At 42.4% G+C, this 19,890-nt stretch overlaps 5 protein-coding genes across 5 annotated transcripts; 3 read left to right on the top strand and 2 right to left on the bottom strand.

The window, feature by feature from the left end:
- Positions 1-5: 5 nt before the first annotated feature.
- Positions 6-2,008, bottom strand: Orc4 (origin recognition complex subunit 4). The gene is made up of 5 exons (XM_069038389.1): positions 1,747-2,008; positions 1,352-1,691; positions 1,005-1,303; positions 369-656; positions 6-313 (listed from the first exon to the last, which is right to left on the bottom strand). Exons 1-5 carry the CDS (start codon positions 1,936-1,938, stop codon positions 149-151), a joined length of 1,284 nt encoding a protein of 427 aa, XP_068894490.1. The 5' UTR covers positions 1,939-2,008; the 3' UTR covers positions 6-148.
- A 200-nt stretch (positions 2,009-2,208) lies between these two features.
- mdlc (RING finger protein mdlc) lies at positions 2,209-3,537 on the top strand. The gene is made up of 4 exons (XM_069038390.1): positions 2,209-2,354; positions 2,439-2,656; positions 2,709-3,181; positions 3,292-3,537. Exons 1-4 carry the CDS (start codon positions 2,237-2,239, stop codon positions 3,467-3,469), a joined length of 987 nt encoding a protein of 328 aa, XP_068894491.1. The 5' UTR covers positions 2,209-2,236; the 3' UTR covers positions 3,470-3,537.
- Positions 3,538-3,683: 146 nt separating this feature from the next.
- Positions 3,684-6,423, top strand: Cht2 (Chitinase 2). Its single transcript, XM_069038388.1, has 5 exons — positions 3,684-3,898; positions 4,850-5,014; positions 5,072-5,267; positions 5,318-5,414; positions 5,465-6,423. The coding sequence occupies exons 1-5, from the start codon at positions 3,823-3,825 to the stop codon at positions 6,293-6,295; spliced, it is 1,365 nt and encodes a 454-aa protein (XP_068894489.1). The 5' UTR covers positions 3,684-3,822; the 3' UTR covers positions 6,296-6,423.
- Positions 6,424-6,511: 88 nt separating this feature from the next.
- On the bottom strand, positions 6,512-19,708 carry Rbcn-3B (WD repeat-containing protein Rbcn-3B). Its single transcript, XM_069038384.1, is given in 24 exon segments — positions 6,512-8,010; positions 8,065-8,235; positions 8,288-8,414; positions 8,466-8,652; positions 8,706-8,832; positions 8,888-9,289; positions 9,292-9,376; positions 9,379-9,466; positions 9,515-10,259; positions 14,033-14,131; positions 14,243-14,311; positions 15,440-15,783; positions 15,833-15,932; positions 15,986-16,205; positions 16,256-16,476; positions 16,527-16,667; positions 16,719-16,992; positions 17,042-17,132; positions 17,860-17,992; positions 18,048-18,276; positions 18,423-18,566; positions 18,817-19,027; positions 19,075-19,220; positions 19,553-19,708. Coding segments are annotated over 23 exon segments (4,518 nt in total). The 5' UTR covers positions 19,212-19,220; positions 19,553-19,708; the 3' UTR covers positions 6,512-7,837.
- On the top strand, positions 12,064-13,398 carry LOC138123619 (transcriptional regulatory protein AlgP-like). The gene is made up of 2 exons (XM_069038391.1): positions 12,064-12,212; positions 12,267-13,398. The coding sequence occupies exons 1-2, from the start codon at positions 12,201-12,203 to the stop codon at positions 13,212-13,214; spliced, it is 960 nt and encodes a 319-aa protein (XP_068894492.1). The 5' UTR covers positions 12,064-12,200; the 3' UTR covers positions 13,215-13,398.
- Positions 19,709-19,890: the final 182 nt, after the last annotated feature.

Genomic DNA, 19,890 nt, shown 5'->3' with positions numbered 1-19,890 from the left:
AATCATTCTAGAACACTTCGTTGTATTAAATTTAAAAAAGTACATAAAATGGTGTAAACTGCAGGGTTTGTCTCTTGAAAAAAATAAGTAATAGGTTGAGTAAATGTAATGAAACTTCAGTTAAAGTTGAAGAACTGGACATCAATGACTAAATCAAACAGCTATTTGCGTATTGAACGACCTCAGTTGGTAAACCTGAAGTTCTCTTAACAGCCGCTGCTATTTGCTGGGGCAGCACTAGCAGTTTAAAAAGCTGATACTCTCTTTGTATTCCGCTGTTTCCCGCACTCAACATTGAAATCAACTCAAGATTCTAAAACAAAACATTTACAAATATTTTGCTGAACATGAATCTGATTGGATCCCACCTGAATCTGTTCAAAAGCTTTCATTATTACCGGCCTTTCGGTAGTTTGCATACTTGAATTCGCGTTTGCAAACTTCAGATATCGATTAAGTACCATTTCAAAATTCATTGGTTGATTGTCATAAATATCACAGTGATGTTTCATTGAAATTATCAGACACAATTCAAGTACACTCAAATCCTGCAAAACTTGAACTGTTTCATCTTTTTCGAGTTGCTGAATTTGCACCAAGAAGGCTTCGTGAGTTAATTTGTTGTTGGTCTCGCTCAATTGAGACACTACAACTACCTAAAATACATCTTATTCCTCATTCCAATTTTAGATTGAACAAATAACGACCTGCTGTATTATAACCGGCCTGTTGAAAAGTGTAGTTTGAGTGATCTCCGCCGAGCGCTAGTGTACGGGCGCTTTTGGGGATATTATTCATCTTAAGTTTTTGTCACCGAGAATTTTTCTTGTTCAAATGACATTTTGAATTTGAAGTCAAAAAACTCCTTGTTTTTTTTGTGAAGCGCCCGTTTTGTGACGCCCTCAGCGGCGGAAATTGACTCTTTCTCAAAAACATTTTCATAATGCATTTTTAATTAAATGAACAATCCGGTTATAATACAGCAGGTCATGAAACAAACTTACCAAAATATTTTTTAAACTCTTCTCACTCAAATCTAAGTCTAAGAGCCTCTGCATGGCATTTTTAAAATTTTTGTCCCTCAGCAATAAGTCAATGTGATTATTCCACAGTTTTTTAAATGAAGGTGTTACATCTAATTTGGCATCGCTGGGTATTAAAAGAAATTGTTGCAAACGTTCTAATCTGTGATCTAAATTATTGCCACCTTCTTCTCCAAGAAACAAAAATATCTGTCTGTGAGAAAATCTGGATTTTACACGTTTCTCTAAAAGCTCTATAACATCTAATCTACATGTGATGCCTGTAAATTGCACAAGTTATTTTTTTAGGTGGACATTTTTTAACTTACCTAAAACACAAATTGGTGTTTGTGCTGATTGAGAAACATCAAATAAATTATATAATAATGTTTGATTGTGATGGGAACAGAACAAATCAAACTCCTCAATTACAAAAATTATACTTTTCGAAACATCTTTCTCTCCTGATTTCAAGCAAGCTAGTAAAAACGCCAAGTTATCTGCGAAGCTCCCAAAAACCTTGCCGTCAACGGCATTGTCTAAATTCATCTGCGAGGTGACACTTTTCAAAGCTACACGATCGTCTGTATGAATCAGACCGTGCAACCGTACAAGCACTGCATCCGACTTAAAATACGATTGCAAGCTTTGTAAAACATCATTGACCAACTAATTCGTAGTAAACAACATTAATTGACTGTCTTTACGCTATTCTAAAACTTACTGTTGTCTTGCCGGATCCCCGGGGACCTATCAGCAGTGCCGAATTTGATTCGCCAGATTCAATGGTCCGATGCAACAAATCGTAAATCTGTTGCTTCTCCTTTTCATGACCCACAAACTTTGAATTGTTTAAAATATTATTCTTAAGAAATTTACGCAAATTAACAATGTTTTTATCATTTGAGCTCTTCATTTTAATAAAACAAACACCTGTTGCCTTGACAACTGATTCAAAGTTATGTCAAAATTGTCAAAAGAGAAAGAAGTGCTACCAACTGTCAACGCGATCGCGGAAGAAGTGTTTATTGCGTTTGATAATAATTGAAATAGACTATTGATTAATATTGCGTGAAAATTTAAATCGTAAAAACCATAATTTTACAAGCAAATGCTGCTTATGTTTTCAGGTAACACAGTGAAACTTTGTTTGAAAATACAATTTTAGTAACTTTTAGCTTGTCAGGTTGTCGGCAAAAGTGTAAACACAGAAAATGGAGGATCCGCGTGACGTAAAAACGGGAGAAGATGAAAATTGTACGTTCATATTTAAAAAACGCAATATTAGAAACAAAGGGGCAAGGAAACGACAGAAATCTAGTTCCGAAGAAGGTAAATATTCAGTTAATAAGCTTTAAGTCTTGCTCATTTGTAATCTGTCAGTTTAAAGGTTATGTACATTACGGTTTTTTGCAGAGAACTCCAACGACGAGGCAGAATCGGCGGTGAAACGTCCAAATCAGCGCAAAATTAAAGCGAATCCTAACGTTCACGTTACAAGTAAGATACAAAAAAAACGCGACGCCGAGAAGGAGAATGGTTCCAGCAGTGATGATGAAATTATGGTCAGTTACAAATCCAAAAGATCTGCCATGGCAGCAGGACCAGCCGATCAAGGGGCCACGGCAATTCTAGTGAGTACTAATAACATTCTGAATACTTGCAAAATTAAGAAACTGTCTTTAGGAAATTGAAACTGAACGTGACAGAGATGCCCAAGCAATTTTCGAAAAAAGGTTGGAAATCAATAAAAACCTTGAGGGCAAAGAAGATGACAAACTTTACCGCGGCATCAACAACTATACGCAATTTTACAAGCCGAAAGACACAGCAGCAGGAAACGCCAGTTCAGGTTTAGTGAGAAAAGGACCTATAAGAGCGCCTGCAAATTTGCGCGCCACAGTGAGATGGGACTACCAACCTGACATCTGTAAAGATTACAAAGAAACAGGTTTCTGCGGTTTTGGGGACAGCTGCAAATTTTTGCACGACAGGAGCGACTACAAGCATGGTTGGCAGTTGGAGCGGGAGTGGGCGGAAGGCAAATATGGGGAAGAAGACGACGACGATAAAAAATATGAAATTGACTCGGACGACGAGGATTTGCCGTTCAAATGTGTGATTTGCAGAGACAGCTTTACAGATCCAATCGTCACGAAGTAGGTCACGTCCGCGTGTACCCAGTCTGATTGTTTTGAATTTGGCGCCAATTAATGGGAGCCGCAAAATTTGAAATTGGCCGAGATTGAAAATCTTTTGCTTGTTGCAGGTGCAAACACTACTTCTGCGAGAAATGCGCGCTGGAAAAATACAAAAAGACCACGAGATGTTTCGTCTGCAACACCCAAACGAGCGGCGTTTTTAACCCGGCGAGAAAACTTATAGCGCGTCTGAACAGGGAAGATAAGGTTAAAAAAGAAGAAAATTCGGATTCTGATTCTGATTAAGACTTTATTTAAATCTTCGCAGTATGTCACCAAAAACAAAATGTAATATATATGTAATAAAAACCGCCTGAACTGGTTTTATTCCAATGTGGACCAACCCACACCAACTCTTTGTCCAATCCTGAAGAAAAAGAGAGAGACTACTTTTGGTGAGGTGCGGCTGCCGAGTGAAAGGTAAAGTCATAGTCAACCGAATAACCCCCATCCGTAACCTTATACCTATCTCCTTCTTCAGACCCTGGACAAAGTGAGCGCGAAGAAGAAAGCCGCTTATAACGGTCTAGCTGTAAATTTATTGTTGAAGAAATGTGCAGTTCATCTCTCATTTGTTTCAAAGTTGTGAGAACTGCAGGATGGGATTTCTAAAAAATGTTTGCGTGGTTTTTGGACTATTAGTCGTCACGATGAGTGGTAGTAAAGCGGTTACAGGTGAGCAAGTGCATTCTTACTAGATTTAATTCACCTCAATTGCACTTTTAGTTAGTTTACTGATAGACTTGACATTTCATAAAGTTCACGTGAATTCATTATTGAGCAATCTGCACTGATGAATTTTAAATTATTGGAAAAATGTTGAACCGGTTTGTGAAACTTGCGCGTTTGCAAATGGAAGTTTACTATAGATAAACTTAAGTATGTTTGGTATCTTTGAGTCATTCACGGCCGAAAACCGTATTCTTGCGAAACTTTCAAAGTGGCATAAATTAATTAGCTTGGCAATTCACGCAACCGTTTGCGTGCATTGTGTTAATTAATCATCCAATTTCAATATATCCCATGGCTGTTGAATTTAAATGATTCAATTTGCGGCCGCTAAATTACTCATCGGTGATTTTATCACTTTCATTGGAACCCTAAACCAGTATCTTATCATCCGTATCACAAAAAATAATTTCTCGAGTACTTGTTTATTTCGGAAAGTGAAGCATTCGGTTGGAGATCATTTCAATAATTGAATCGGTGATGCGTGATTTGATTATCAGATTAAAATTAGAAACTGCGATATGATTTGATCCCTTGGCAAAATCTTCACGCTTTTCTGCCTTAAAGAAAATTACATGGAATTTGTTGTGGTTAACGACACTCACAAAAAAGTAATCAAACCAATTATACAAATGACACCGTGACTCATCTCAAGTGTAAATTACATTGTTCATTGAAATTCAATTGAATTCGGACTTGTTTTGTTAACACTTGAGCGGCTTCCTAAAAAGAGGGAAGTTACCCTTTCTTTGCGGTTTGATGAACAGTAAAGTGATGAAACTGTATCGGCGAAAGGCCGGACAAAAAGAATGTAGCGAAGCGTTACCTCTAGGAAGTAAACAAAGCTGATTTGAATTGTACCATAAATGGTGTATTGATTGCAGTTTAATGCTTCAGGTCCCACCCATGGGAAAGTGGTGATTTGCTATTTGGGCACATGGTCCGTTTACAGACTGGGCAGAGGCTCGTTTACCATCGAGCATCTAGACCCGACGCTCTGCACCCACATCATCTACTCCTTCGCGGGACTAGATGTGAAAGCGGACGGCATCAGATCTTTGGGTAGAATATCTGTTGACAACGCACGTCCAGTGCAACAACTGGTCTTGTTTCTTGCAGATCCCTACCAAGACTTGAAAGAAGATTACGGAAAAGATGGTTACCAGAAACTGACCAGGCTGAAGCAGAGGTACCCTCACCTGAAAGTGAGTCTGGCAATCGGAGGCTGGAACGAGGGCTCTGCCAACTACTCTGCTCTCGCGAAAGACCCCGCCAGGAGGCGTCGATTCGTGGCGAGCGCTGTCGACTTCATCAGGTAGAATTTTTCAAAACATACCGACAAATCCTCGACTTCGTTCGTTTCAGAAAATACAACTTCGACGGTCTCGACTTGGACTGGGAGTTTCCGGGAAAAAGAGACGGCGCCCCCGAAGACAAACTCAACTTCCTCTTGCTAGTCAAAGTGAGACGACTCCCCGCGAACTTTTCTTTTTCACGCATTTGAGGTTGCAGGAGTTGCGGGCGGCGTTCGACAAGTACAACTTGCTCCTGACGGCGGCTTTCGGTGCCGGTAAGGACACCATCGACGTCGCCTACGACGTCAAGGGCCTGTCGGCCTACCTCGACTTCATCCACATGATGTGCTACGACTACCACGGCGCCTGGGACCAAAAAACCGGCGCCAACGCCCCCCTGCGTAGCTCCGACGTGCTCAACGTCGAGTTCTCGATCAACTACATGCTCAAATTGGGGGCGTCTCCCAAGAAGCTGGTGATGGGGGTGCCGCTGTACGGCCGCACTTTTCTGCTCAACGAGGCGTACGACCCGGATTCGGGACGCAAGCCGAAGCTGGGCGCGGTGGCCAAAAACATAGGCTTCCAGGGCCCCTTCACCAGGGAGAACGGTTTCATGGGCTACAACGAGATCTGCATGGAAGTGAAGAACAACTCGCAGCTGTGGCACAAATTCTGGGACGCCGAGTCGAGCACGCCCTACGCTGTCTCAGGGAACAAAATGATAACGTACGATGACGCCAGGTCCATCAAGGAGAAGGTGAGGTTCGCGATGGAGAAGGACCTGGCCGGAATCATGGTCTGGTCCGTCGACACCGACGACTTCTACGGGGACTGCGCTGACGTCGGGGATAACGGGAGTTTTGAGAACTTCCCGCTGATGCGGGCGATCAACGCGGCCATCGAGACTTCGATCGAGGAACTCCAGGCCGACAGGGAAAATGCGATTATTCACGGAAACGCCGAGAGGACCAGCGGGACCGGGTACAAAAGCGCAACAGTTCTGCTGGTCATGTTCGTTACTTCTTTGTTGTTTGTAAACTTTTTGTAAATATGTAAATTGTGATTTTAAATTTAGTCTAGGGATGCTGTGAAATTATACACCTCATTATATGCAACAAATGTACAATTTTGGAGGAGAAATAAACACGTGAGTGTAGGAGTGAGTACACACAGGAAGTGAACTGTATTTTTTTCCTGCGACCTCACCGCACCAATCTAAAAAAAATAGTTCCCTCCTGTTAAAGTGTTCAATTAGAAATGCGTGTGAGTATCATTAGATAATATATTTGACTAAATTTACCATGTACACACATGTACACAGAACACTTAGAATATTGCTAATAATGTATGTTATAATATATACATAACACAAGCACCGAAAGATTCTACATTTATTTCCGTCTCGCGTTTGTATACTGACTAGCATCCTGTGGTGAATCTGTCGAATTTGTGAATAAATGCATAAAATCTCGGCGCCGAACGGGATAGGGAACGTACTTGTCACAATACACGCACATCGAATAGTTCAATACTTAAAAAATAAACTGTTCAACGACATAAATTACATTTAAAGACACAGTGAGTTAACAGAAAAAATGTTGAATGAAAGTTGAGATCACATTTCATTTTTGGAATTGTGTTATCAATAAAATTAAATCTATCTTAATCAGAACCTTACAGTAGGCCTCGAGACATCTAGTCGTTGACGAATTCCCAAATTGCTGAGCACCGAATTTTACAAAAATCTTCATTGAAAAAAGCTCAAACCGAACAACACAATTATTAACAATATCTAAAGTCGAAAATCCATCAAACCATTCGGGGTTTTCACCCGAACCGTTTTGACCGATACCTTGCAGAGTATCCTCTCGCTAAAACTTAAATGACTGAAATTAAAAATAAATAACATTTATATACAGTTTTTATAAACATGGTACATCGTTAAACAATAAAATTACCTCTATATAATATATCACTATTCTTTTATTATATAAAGTGCGAAATATGCTAATAAATTAAATGTTACAAAAACTATAGGACTGTTTATACTCCCGATATAGCTCCTCTTTATGTTCATAATAAATACAACAGGCTATGTTATACTTTAGCAGTTCAATAATTGTACTAACTCTTCAGTAATCAATATTCAATTCAACAATTATTAGGTAACGTCGATGATTCTTGTAATGTCTTATTAAAACCCCCATCAATTTGAAAATTTCTTGAAATACTAACCGGTGTAGAATAACACATCAATTTAATACTTACTCTGTGTACTAGATTGTATGCTGAGGCACACTCATTTGAATATTTAAGGCTATTATTATAATACACGAATCGCCGGCTCAATGGCTGCACGAACTGGCGACGAACCAAACCAAACAAGTGAAAAATTACACGATCATATCTCGAAATTATTGTCTTGTGACACAAAGAAACCGATCAATTTAAGTTTTTATACAAATATGTAAGGAATCGGATTTACCGTGCAATTGAATAATAATGGCTTACATCCTAACATACGAGAGGATAAGAAGAGACGTGAAAGAACAACAACAAGTCGAAAGGCCACGGTTTTTTTACATGCCTGTTATACATTGAAACGTGTCTCGGAACCGTCGGCCAACATCAGAGTCACCGTTCTGTTGTTTATCCAAATCAGTCTTGCCAGCCTCATGGGATTCAAGCGAGCCACGTCCGCTATGGGGGCGGTGCTGTACGATTTTATACACCTGGTCTGCGACTGACCCAAGCCGAACATTCCTGCAACGATCGACCATTAACCGACGTTCATTTCTGTCGCGCCGCGACTCTCACCTGTGCTGGTCTGCCAGAAACACAATTTGTTCTCGCCGCAAGCGTAACTGACCAAGAATTTGCCGTCGGGACTGAAGGCGGCCGCCGTCACGGCTGACCCGTGGGCGTGGATCGTCGTACACTTGCCCTGTCTCAGCTCGTACAACGTCAAAGTACCCGCGTTCGAACCCACTGTCAAAAAGTACCAACTTAACCAAAACAAAAACACCGCTCGAGCTCTTACCGGCAATCCTTCGCGTCGCAGGACAGTGCGAGACTTGATTGAACCGACACACCGCAGGGAAAACGTCCTGCAGCCCCTTATTTTTCAACTGACTAGGGTCCAAACAATGCAAGATTATATCCATCAACTGGAAACGACCACATCAAACGAGCGCCTCAAACACGTTCACAACACTTACTTCAACTAAAAGATCGCTCATTTCGCTTTGCATCTTGTCGATTAGCAATTCGACGCCGCGTAATATTTCCGGTTTGGCCTTGTGTAAGACGTTGTTGTGCATATTTATGTTCAAAGTTTGGGCATTTTGTTGCATCGCGTTGTAACGCGCCACTTCTTTGGCCATTGTTGTTATAAAAGCTGCAGGTCTACAAATTGAAACGATGCATTTCGGTGAGCACTTACGAGTGTACGTTGTTACCTCGCCGTAGCGATGAGAGTGAGGGCGTGCCTGGCCGTCCGACAAGAATCCGCTTGCGGTGTTAGAGGTAAACCGTACGTCATGCTCGGCACTAACCTGTCGGCGTCCGAGCACAATTCCAAAAGACCTGTCAATAAAAATCGTTACAATGCGCTCTTAGTGATGAGAGGGATCTCTCGTACCTAATAAAACTTTGCTAATATCTAAAAAGGGAGCCCACACCGTGAAACCTCTACCGATTAAATCAATAGCTGCCCTCCTGAGGGGAATGTGCGGAGGTAGTTTCGGCGTCGGTGCCGCCAGTAACAAATGCGACAACGCCATCGCAGTCAGTCTTGCTAGATTATTATTGCCTTGACCGAAACCCTCGACGACCGAACTTTTCCTCCTGTCTTCGCTCGCTCTCCTCTTGTTATTATCCACGCCGGTAATATCTTGCCCGAACTCGGCCCCTATAACACCCAACAGAATCACGGCAGTCGACTGCTTACGCTTCAATTCGGAAAGACTCGAAGGTTTGCGCACTTGCTCCTCTTCCTCCTCTTCGAATTCCTCCTCCTGCAACAACGAATTAGCACCGCACAAGCGTCCACGTTTTCTTTAATACCGCAGTTTCGGGCGACTGCTGAACCTGTCCCGAGTTGACGTGGTTCATCCCTGGCGGCGACACCGCTTGCTGGTTGATGGTCTCGGTCTGGGTGTACAAGGGAAGATACTGAGCCCAAGCGTCGACCAGGGCCTTGCGACCTTTAGGCCCCATCCTGGAAAACATCAATGCAGAATCGAACGGCAAAATGCGACCGCAGTACCTGGACAGCTCGGCCAAGAGTAGAGTCTGCGCGGCCTCTCTGACCTCCACGCAGTGATGCTGCCACCTTTTGGCCATCATCTCGACTTGCGGTCTTTTGAAATTCTTCGCCCCCGCTTCGACCACCTTGTCCGGTAGAAGGACACAGTGCAAGGTGGCCAACAACGACCACCCTTGCTTGATTTGTGCTTGTTGCTGGGTGTACATCTCTTCGTGTTCTTCGTCCGTTTTGGTCCAACTGACTCGAGTCTGCTGTCGGTGCAACTTCCTGTTCCTCTCTTGTTCGGGAACGAAGGTGGCGTTGCTCATCGACATGAGAGTGTGACTCAGGGCGATGATTGCCAAGAGATGGTTGCTCGTCAGGGTCGTGCTCAACTCCCAGTGAGTGTGAGACGTGAATATTCTGGTCAGGTGATCCCTCTTCGCCAATTCGGGGTACATGCTGGCGAGCTTTTCGTCGTACGATGAGAGGTCGTCGGTGATGCTTTCGTCGTCGACTAATATGGCGCTGTTCCAAGTCGGCAGAAACAGAGACATCTGATTGGCCTTCGACAGCAAACCGAAAGAAATGGGCACCATCGGCCTGAGCAGCCCCAGCTTGACATGACACACCCTGTCGAGATCGTTGTCCAGACCCCACGAGTGCAGCAGCGACAGGAGCAGCTGGGCTATCTCCATGGCGTGGCTGGCATCCAAGGGTCCCAGCATGGGCTTGCTGTTGGAGCGCAAGCTTCCATCCGTTCCATCTGGAGACAATACAACTTTTGTAGAGTGAACAGTCGTTTCCGTTAAAAAATCTTTAACATAACACGTCCGTTAACATTTAAGTACGGTGGCGACCTTGCCCAAATAACAAGTTCAACACTAGGTGTGGTCCGGGTGTTCCTGAGTCAGCCAATAACCCCACAGTCCTTATTAATAAATAATTATTTTTAAGACGTGCATTTACACAATGTCTCATTAAAAGTCGGATTACATCCGCCTTCTGGAGCCAGCGATGGTCGTCACAATTGAACCAGTACTACGAGACCGAGTACCGTAGACACTCCGCCTGTGCCTGAGGCAAGGTCGTCGAATTTAGAAGTTCCAATTCTCTTGCGATACAAGAGCGACGTGGGCTCTTAAAGGTCAATGTCAAAACAGCTGTTAAAAAAATACAACGATCTGGTGGAGCTGCCCCAAAAGTTTCCAGTTTATTGGAATTAATTTAAATTAATCGGAGTAGTAAGGCGTCAATTGATAAGCCAAATTGATCTGCATTAAGAACTGGACAGGACAATGACTGTTCTGTTGAATTAATTTTCTCCTGGGCCGGGTTTCTGAAGTTCAAGGGCTGGAAATATACCACATTTTTCTAACAAATAAAAATTGCGTGAGATAATTCCCAAACACTATTAATCCTGAGATAATTCCAATCCAGTACTTACTCATAGTTTTATTTGTCTTTAATAATGCCAGTCCTACTATCGTATGATAAAAAAAATCCATTAAAATTACTCGTGATGGTCTAATTCATACAGTTTTTATGTAAATACCTGTTTTTAGAGAAATGTCAAGTGTCCATCAAAAAGTATGATTCAATCACATTTTTTTATTATTTAAAGTAAAAACTATCTGAAATTTATATGAAAATTATAAAACACAATTGTTGGCGTCTAGTGCTTAATAAAATACGAAATGACAGTAATGACATTTCAAATACGAATTTAGCGAAGACATTAACTTTTGTTTTTCATAGGTAACTTGGATTGCATTTTTATTTGATCAAGATCATATTAAAAACTTTATGAAAGGGAAATTAAGCTTTATCTAAATTTAGATTGCCAAAATAAAAAAGGTGATAAAAATGGATTACTATATAGATATTAAAAACCCTAATCCGTATAATCGATGAATCATCCATTTTAAGCAAATTAAAACTTTGTATTGATTAAATTAATGCTACAAGAATAATACAGTTGGTTAAAAAAAAACGGGAAACGAAAATATTCCTAATGTAAAATGATGTCCATTTGTCAATGAATTGTCTACTTGACAATTCCTATCAAATAATTTTTTTCAAATGTCATTGAATTTTGACTATAACTCTAACCTACGTGTCAATTTTATTCTGACAGCTTCCTTCTGTCAGCCAAGCCAACTGTACGAAAATTTTAATTCAAATATTTATCAATTTTATAAAAAATGTTCAATCAAAAGAGAGTCTGGCGGATGTGACGTCCACATTTTTCCTTTTTTTTCTATCAAATTAACATACCTTTAAAATGGAAACAATTAAGCTACAAAAACTTCACCTTTTAAAATTTTCAAAAATCTAAATTGGTAAAAATATGTCATAAAGAATAAATTTCGTTGGAATTCAAGTCAAATAGCAAGAACGCCAATATAAATTTCAATGCTATGTATAAAAAATGATCACTTTTTTTCAGATTTAATTACTGGGTATTTTTAGATAAAAATTCGATCCATTTCATAATCACTGACTCGTATATCACTTCTTGCTTCTTAACGGTGAGGAAAACAACACCTATGACAAATGGTAATAAGTGTTAATGTCATATGGTTTAAGGCAAACGAGTACTGGGCGTATACCGATCTGGGCAAGGGTACCATCGAGTGGTATAAATGAAGAATTTGGCCAGAAATTAGCCAGTTGACTTGTACAAATCGACCGAAACACAATCAACATGAAATTCTTGGTAGGTACCAAAGCAAACCCCACAAATGTATTTTTCACGAATCGAAATTTCCAGGTTGCCCTCTCTTGCGTCCTGGCCGTCGCCTACGCTAGCGGCGTCGCCCCCGTGGCCTACAGCACCAACCTGGTATCCGGACACGTCGCCGCTCCCGTATCCTACTCTGCCTACTCCGTGGCCCACAACGCCGTCGCCGCCCCCGTATCCTACTCCTACAACACTGTGGCTGCCCCCGTAGCCTACTCCTCCATCGCCGCTCCCGTGGCTCACGCCGTGGCCGCCCCTGTAGCTCACACCGTCGCCCACCACGCCGTGGCCGCCCCTGTAGCCCACACTGTCGCCCATAGCGTGGCCACCCCTGTGGCCCACACCGTTGCCACCCACGCCGTGGCCGCCCCTGTGGCCCACACCGTCGCCACCCACGCCGTGGCCGCCCCTGTGGCCCGCACCGTCACCACCCACGCCGTAGCCGCCCCTGTGACTCACGCCGTCGCCACCCACGCCGTAGCCGCCCCTGTGGCTCATGCCGTCGCCGCTCCCATAGTAGCCGCCCCCGTCGTGCAGAAGACCCAATACCACGCCCAAGACGAGCTCGGCCAGGCCTCTTACGGACACTCTGAGCCCCTCCAGGTCCACAACGCCGTCCAAGACGCCGCCGGTAACAAAGTCGGCTCTTACAGTTACGTCGCCCCCAACGGTCAAGTCATCGCCGCCAATTACGTAGCTGACGGTTTGGGCTACCGCGTCGCTTCTAACGCTCTCCCAGTCGGCCCCGCCGCCGTCCCTGTGGCCCCCGCCGACACCCCCGAAGTCGTCGCCGCTCGCATTGCTCATTTGAACCAACACGCTCTTGTTAAGTCCCGTGCCCGCAGAGGTATCCTCGCCGGCTACCACGCCCCACTCGTCCACAGCTCCTACGCTTACTCCGCTCCGGTCTTCAGAGCCGCCACCTTGAGCACCGTAGTCAACACCCCCGGACACGCCGTCTCTTACCATGTCTATTAAGGCGAACGTTTACCCGCGACGAGAGGATTTGAGTGTTGAAAATCGGTTTTTTTCATTGGTCGAGGATAGTTTCCAGATTTTCAACATTCAAAATGACCAACAATAGTCAACTTTAACTCTGGGAGTTAACACTGTGTCAATATTTGTACGTATTAGGTTTAATAAAAGCAACAAATCAAATTGATATGGCGTGTCTCTTTTTATCTTAACAAATTTCTCTTATTTCTTATTTCTCTGACCATCCTGAGGTTTTCTGCATTACGAAACCTTTCAACCGTAACCGCAGGCAAAAAATTAAGAACAAAACAAGTCCTTCTTCCGGTACTTTTGTTCAACGCATAAATCACAAATTATCTGCTTCATTAATACATAGGTAATTAAAAGAAACACAGAAATAATTAATATTTACAAAATTAACAATCAATCGAATTAAATTTTAACAGTTACGTTAATTGTCACATTGAGCACAAACTTCCCAATAAACAAGTCTAAAAACAAGATTAATTAAAATTCAAAGTAAAACATGTAATTAATTCAAAAATCCTTGTAAAGTCACGTTCTCTGTCCAGTTTTTTTATTTCGTACCAATTTTGCTTATCGATTAACGATGTGGCACGATCGTAAATCTTAATAATAACGGAAAAGTTTATTTTTCCATAATTTAACATTAACCATTTTCACTTCAGAATTTTGTTTACCTTTCTGATAAAACTTGTTTCTTTAATAAAAAACGTTGCCGATATCCCCCAACTTCTTTTGAGAGTTCGAAAGCGTATTATCCTCCCAGTCTCACATAAATAATCTTCTTCGCTTCTTACCTTTACTCATGTCTCCGCCTTGTTTGAGAACACTTTCAGCTTTCGCCTGAATCTTAGTTTGTACAGTCTCGGCGCCCTCCTTCATCTTCGCGAGAATTCCTAAACGAGAAACATTGATAAAATTGTTTTAAAACGAGAAAAAGTAGTGACCGCTAAGCAACTGAAAAAAGAACAGAAACATAACACACTAAGCTAGGGAAAAATCGTTACCATGTTTGTCTTTTTCCTTAATAATCCGCTCCATGTTTTCCGCCTTATCTTTCACTTTTCCAAAGAAGTCTTAATGCAAACAGATAACAAAAAATGAGTTATTTATCCGTCCTAGTCATTATTATAAATTCAAATCGTTGCCCTTGAAACAAGCGATTTTTTGCAGCTTTGTCAAGAATGACGTGGAGTTCCGTTAGCCGAAATAAGAATGATGGAGCAGATCAAGGCTCTGACGTTTTACTTGGTAATAATTTACTCTGATGTAAAAGCCAAAATTACATCCAGAAACGATTTCCCGTGAACAAAATATGTTACAAAAATCAAACAAAGCAATGAATGTGACGAGTTCAACCATTAAAACATTTTCCTTTTTTGTAGATGTCACTACTTGTGCAAATAATACAGAAGAAACAACAGTTGTATGTGTAACCTTCTGTTTTTGCATATATGCGTAGTTAATAATAAACTTGTTCACATTTAAATTTTCAAACAATGATGAAACAAAAACAAAAAATGTATTAAATAATATCCACTAATACCGCCAGGTTTATTCTGTAAAAAAATGTTTGTTAAATCTTCAACTTTACTTCATGCGGAAAAATGATTGAATGAAAAAGAACTGAAAATAAGGAAACATAAAAACTGTTACTTATCCAATAAAATCAAGAACAAAGAGATAAAGGGCTCCTATTGAAAACAAAACTTCTGAAAAGATGTTTCGTAATCACACGAACAACGATGATGAAGAGGTTAGAAAAGTCAAATACAAATTTTTACCGAAACTCTAACGATTACACTTGTGTAAGGTAAACCCAGTCACCATTTTCTTCGTTCCAATTTGCAAAATAGGATTTTGTCGTAAATATTTGAGTTTTCGAGTGAAAATCATTTTTTTCAAATGTCACAATTGACAGGTGACAGCTTACTGAGTACGACGCACCTTTTTAGAAATTTTATTTTCCACAGCCGCCTCTTATCATCTCCTTTTTAATATTTGCACGTCGACAACTTTTTTTTTCTTCCCAATTAGAAAAACAAAAACGTAATGCGCCATTTCTAGATGTAAATTTGCCGGTCGCAAACGTTTCTTTTCGTGCCTAACTAACGTCACAATGAATCAGTCGAGTTAATAAGCGTCGTAATGTCAGTCTCAGGTGTTAAGGGCAACAATTTCCACATCGCGCTCTTCCTGCTCACCTACTAGCTTCTTGTGGGCGTCGGGACTGGCGCTCTGCGTGAGCGCCGCAACTTTCAGATACTCCGACTGCGCGATCAAACCCGCCGCTTCCAAACTCCCCGGCGACATCATCGCGTACTCCTCATTCAACAGCTCGATGATCAACGCTTCGATGTCGAAAAACAAAATGTGACTTTCCGCATCTTTCGGATTCGTCTTGACTCCTTGGATGACTAGAGGCGAATTGTGCGTCCTCTGCATGTGAGGATCGTCGTTATTCGTGTGGGCGCCCAGCTGTTGCAACTGGTGGAGGCCTCTCTGAGTGGCGTGGCGGATGGCTGACAGGTTCCTGTGTCTCAAACCTCTGCAAACAACCGAGTAGAACAACGTGACCTCGCTGCGCCTGTCTGTACCTGAAGAAGTGAACGGCTGGGTTCGCCAATCCCACCTCCGAGGACGTGTTGTTCACTTCGTGTTCTTCGCACGCGTACAAGACCTCTTCAGCGGCGATTCCTAAACGTTCGAAAGTTAACCGATTGGTTGAAGTTTATTTGCAACTAGAAAACCTTGCAGGACTCGATCCAAATGTCCGGTCTCCATCTGCCACACGTACACGGTACCATCTGAACACCCGATGATCATGAAGTCGTCCATGGGTCTCCATTTTATTGTCGTTACCGGAAACAAGTGTCTCGAGGCCAAACAAACGCACTTCCTTTCCGTCAGGCTCAACAGCGTTACCGAATGATCGGAAGCGACTGAACAAACACACTTCTGGATTCTCGTCTGAAATGACAAAATGCGAACGAAACATTTTTAATTGTGGAACAACTTACGCTGCAGTTGTTTGGGGGAACAAGAAGCTGAGTGATTTCCCCCGCGTGGACGCAAAACCGATGCAACAAAGTCCCCGCGTACAGATCCCACAAGCACACAGCAAAATCCACCCCTCCTGAGACCAGATGGTTCTTGTCGTAGCGCGAGTGCTCCCTGTGGGGGTACAACAAACAATTGACACGTCCCCCGTGCCCCGACAGGACCTGATGCGGAGGCCAATCTGCAATAATCCGGTGGATTACTCGACCAAAACCTAGTTTTTCGACTGACTTGAAAAGTCCTGGTGGTGTCCGTGCAGCAACTGCAACATGACAGTCTGCGTCGCCGACACGATGATGATGGTGCCGTCCTCTCTCCCCACGACCAACCGACACTGCAAAGGCAAATAAATGCTCGCCGTCAGTTTGATCGCTGCAACAAGAAAAATCAGTACGCCCTCTGGTGGTGACGGGCGCAACTAACATCGCCCCTCGCGACCTTCCATTTGATCCAGAATCCCCACAGGACCGGGCACCATGCTGGCCCAGGCTTCGGTCAGGCTCGTCGTCAAGGTCGCCGTCATCTGCACCGGTTGCGGGGGCTTCTGGTTCTGGATTTCGTGGAGTTGAGCGGGCGAGATTTCGGGAATGTTCCAGACCAAAACGTAGCCTTCCGAATCGCCCCTCAACAAGTACCGGTGCTCTTTGTTTTGTCGGCGCGTCGTGACGAAACGCATCGCGGGGGGGCACGAGAGAAGCTGAAATGATCGAGTGAGTACCGCGCGTGCTGGACGCGTCGAGGGTTACCTTGTTGTCGGGTTGGCTCAAGAGACAGTAGAGAAAAGGACTGTCGCTCTCTATGCTCGGCGTGTGGAAGTTTTTGTTATCGGGAATACTGCTACAAAAAGATTTGTCGCGATTAGAACGGATCGGGACTCGGAGAGACGCACAAGAAACCACCAAAATTTTAGAGAGTGTTTTCAAAGAATTTCGATGGTTCTGGCAGACTCGTTACGTTCTGTACAGGTTGTAAAAGGCGAGATGAAACGAGTTTGTTAGTCAATCCACATGGTTAATAAAAAGTAAATAAAACATGCAAAAGGTTTTAACACAAACAAACAAGCGCAAAATATGTGTGCACTATTTCCTTACGTAAGTGAAAAGAAACAATGTTTTGGTTCAGTTACGTAAAGGAATAAAGAAAGCTCCCCAAGCGACGTGTTTGCATTGATTGGAGTGGTTGTTAGAGGTCACAACCCGACATGCCTCAAGACAACTGCATTATGTTGCAGATGGCTTAGTTTAAGGGATGTTGCTGCAAAAGCAAAAAAACACATAAATGAATGATTGTCTAACCTATTGGTAACGTTCTTGCCACGTAGTTTGCTGTGTTCCATGGTGAAAAAAAAAATGTATCATTAATATCGGTATCTGGCTAATGGTGGGTGCATCAATAATCAGAACAAAATCAAATGAAAATTTGCAGAAAATCAACAATTTACAGTCTGTTCGACAGTTTACCAACGCACCAATTACAGAACTATGGTTAATGTAAAATCAAGAGTCCTGCATGTTGGGACTTGTGTCGTGTTAATAGAGTGGCAATCAGTGGAAAAAAGTCTTACTTCGCGGGCAGTTTATAAAGATAACCTTTGCCGGCATCTGACCACATGATTATGCGATCCGCCGCCAAAAAGTCTCCGGACATCCACCGCTCCCCTCGCGGCGCCAGGTACGAACACAAGATGCTGAAGTCGCCTGGAACGATCCGGATCAGTCGGTCCCCGCCGTCAAAACCAAAAATTATCAATACCTGCGTCGTACACTTGCCAATACTTGCTAACGACCACCAGAACCGTTCGTTGATTGTTTGGACAACACTGGATGCAAACAGCGTTCAACGGCTTGATTTGTTTGCTCTCGTTCTCGTAAATTGGCTCTGAATGTTTGGTCTCGTGACCCAGGAGGGTCCACACTTTCACCATGCCCGTTGTAGTCAAGGCCAGGACCACGTCGTCTTTGCGATTGCAAGGGCGCAGGACCTGCACGGTTTCACGTTCAATGACAATTAAAAAAAATTCAAACAAAACAAAACGCTCATTAGAGAATTAGTTTGGATCTATTGGAATTTTTTTTGGGCGGGAGCAGTATTTATTCGTTTGAAAAAAGTACAGCTGGAGGCACTTACGTGAAGGGCACTTATCCAATCTGGATTTTGTTTGGAGGACAACATAAACAAAATTTCCAAACTGAATGGATCCATCACGATTATTTCCGGGTAATAGCCATTGCAGAACAACCTGACATCCTCACAATTACACATGTGGTACGCCTAAACAAGTAACAATAGTAATGTTTTTTTCCAGACATGTAATTAGTTTTTTGTGTTGTTTTAAAGTGTTTAGCATTCTCTGAAATGACTGTGTGCAATTAAATAATAGAAATATATTTGTCAAGGCCAACATAAATGAAAAAAAATCACTTTTTAATTTCTGTTATGTAGCTGGTGAGCTGTTTTGATGAGAAAAGTAAACAATCTTATCAAGAGTCAGACATGTCACATGTTTGTTAACATTTCTTACCTGCATATTTGTGTGCACTTGAGGTAATTTGACATGTTCTCTGCACCTCCCATCGACCAGATCCCAAGTGCACATCTCCCCAGCTTCTGAACTTGAGACAATGTAGTTGTTGTCTTGAAGTATAGATGCTTTTGATATACATAAAATGGGGGCTGTGTGTCCTACGAGTAAGCATCTAGGTGTCATCTGCAGAGTGTCTGGATTGACCTGCCTGAAGTTTTGCATCAGTTTGGGGAGGACACTCTGGGATGGACTTACCAAAGGCAAATCTGGCCATCGTAACAACCTGTGGCCAAGGTCTTCTGGTCTTTTGATAAATAGATGCAGGAAATGCAGTGTGTGGGGGCATATTTGCCCCACAACACTACTGGCACCACCAAGCTATTGCCTGGCATGTTGATAAACTAAAACAAATAAACTAATTGGATTTATTTATGTTTTACTTGAAGATAAATGTGGTTCAATTAGGATAAATTAGAGTCAATTAAATGTTTGTGGTTTAAGTGTGTCATGTGACCCAGTACATATTTGGCACTCTGAAAGTGTCCGCGGATAATTAAACCGTTTCCAGGGGGAATAAATTTTGAGGCAAGCCAACGGTGCGGCTCGCACGGATGTAAAAACACCGAGACAATATGTATCGTCGCAAGTGACATTTCCAATAATTACTAACCAAACTTTTTTGACAATTTACGCCACCGTTTTCGAAAGATCGCTATTTTCAAAGGAACAATACCTGTTATCAGTTACTGGCCTAAGGGGGACGGAGTTTTAACACAGTATCAAATTTTTGCAATAAATTGACCTGTGAATCGCCATTTTCACACTAGCAATCAGCTGTTTGACATTTGTCACAGATTCGCATACAGCGCCCTCATTTATTGACACGACCAACGACCTTTCCTGACAGGTCTTCCCCCCCTGCCAGCACGAGTAGTCGAGTACAAGACAAGAACAAAAAATAGAAACGTAACATGTCGTGCGTCTTTGTTAATTTATATATCACCCGCAGCTGGCGCGGTCTTACAGATTTTATTTCATTTCTATTCATCATCTTTGTTCCATTTCTATGTT

This window comes from Tenebrio molitor, chromosome 2 (genome assembly GCF_963966145.1).
Source record: "Tenebrio molitor chromosome 2, icTenMoli1.1, whole genome shotgun sequence".
NCBI lineage: Eukaryota > Metazoa > Arthropoda > Insecta > Coleoptera > Tenebrionidae > Tenebrio > Tenebrio molitor.
Note: the sequence above shows the minus strand (reverse complement) of the source record. Positions and strands in the feature narration are given on the sequence as shown.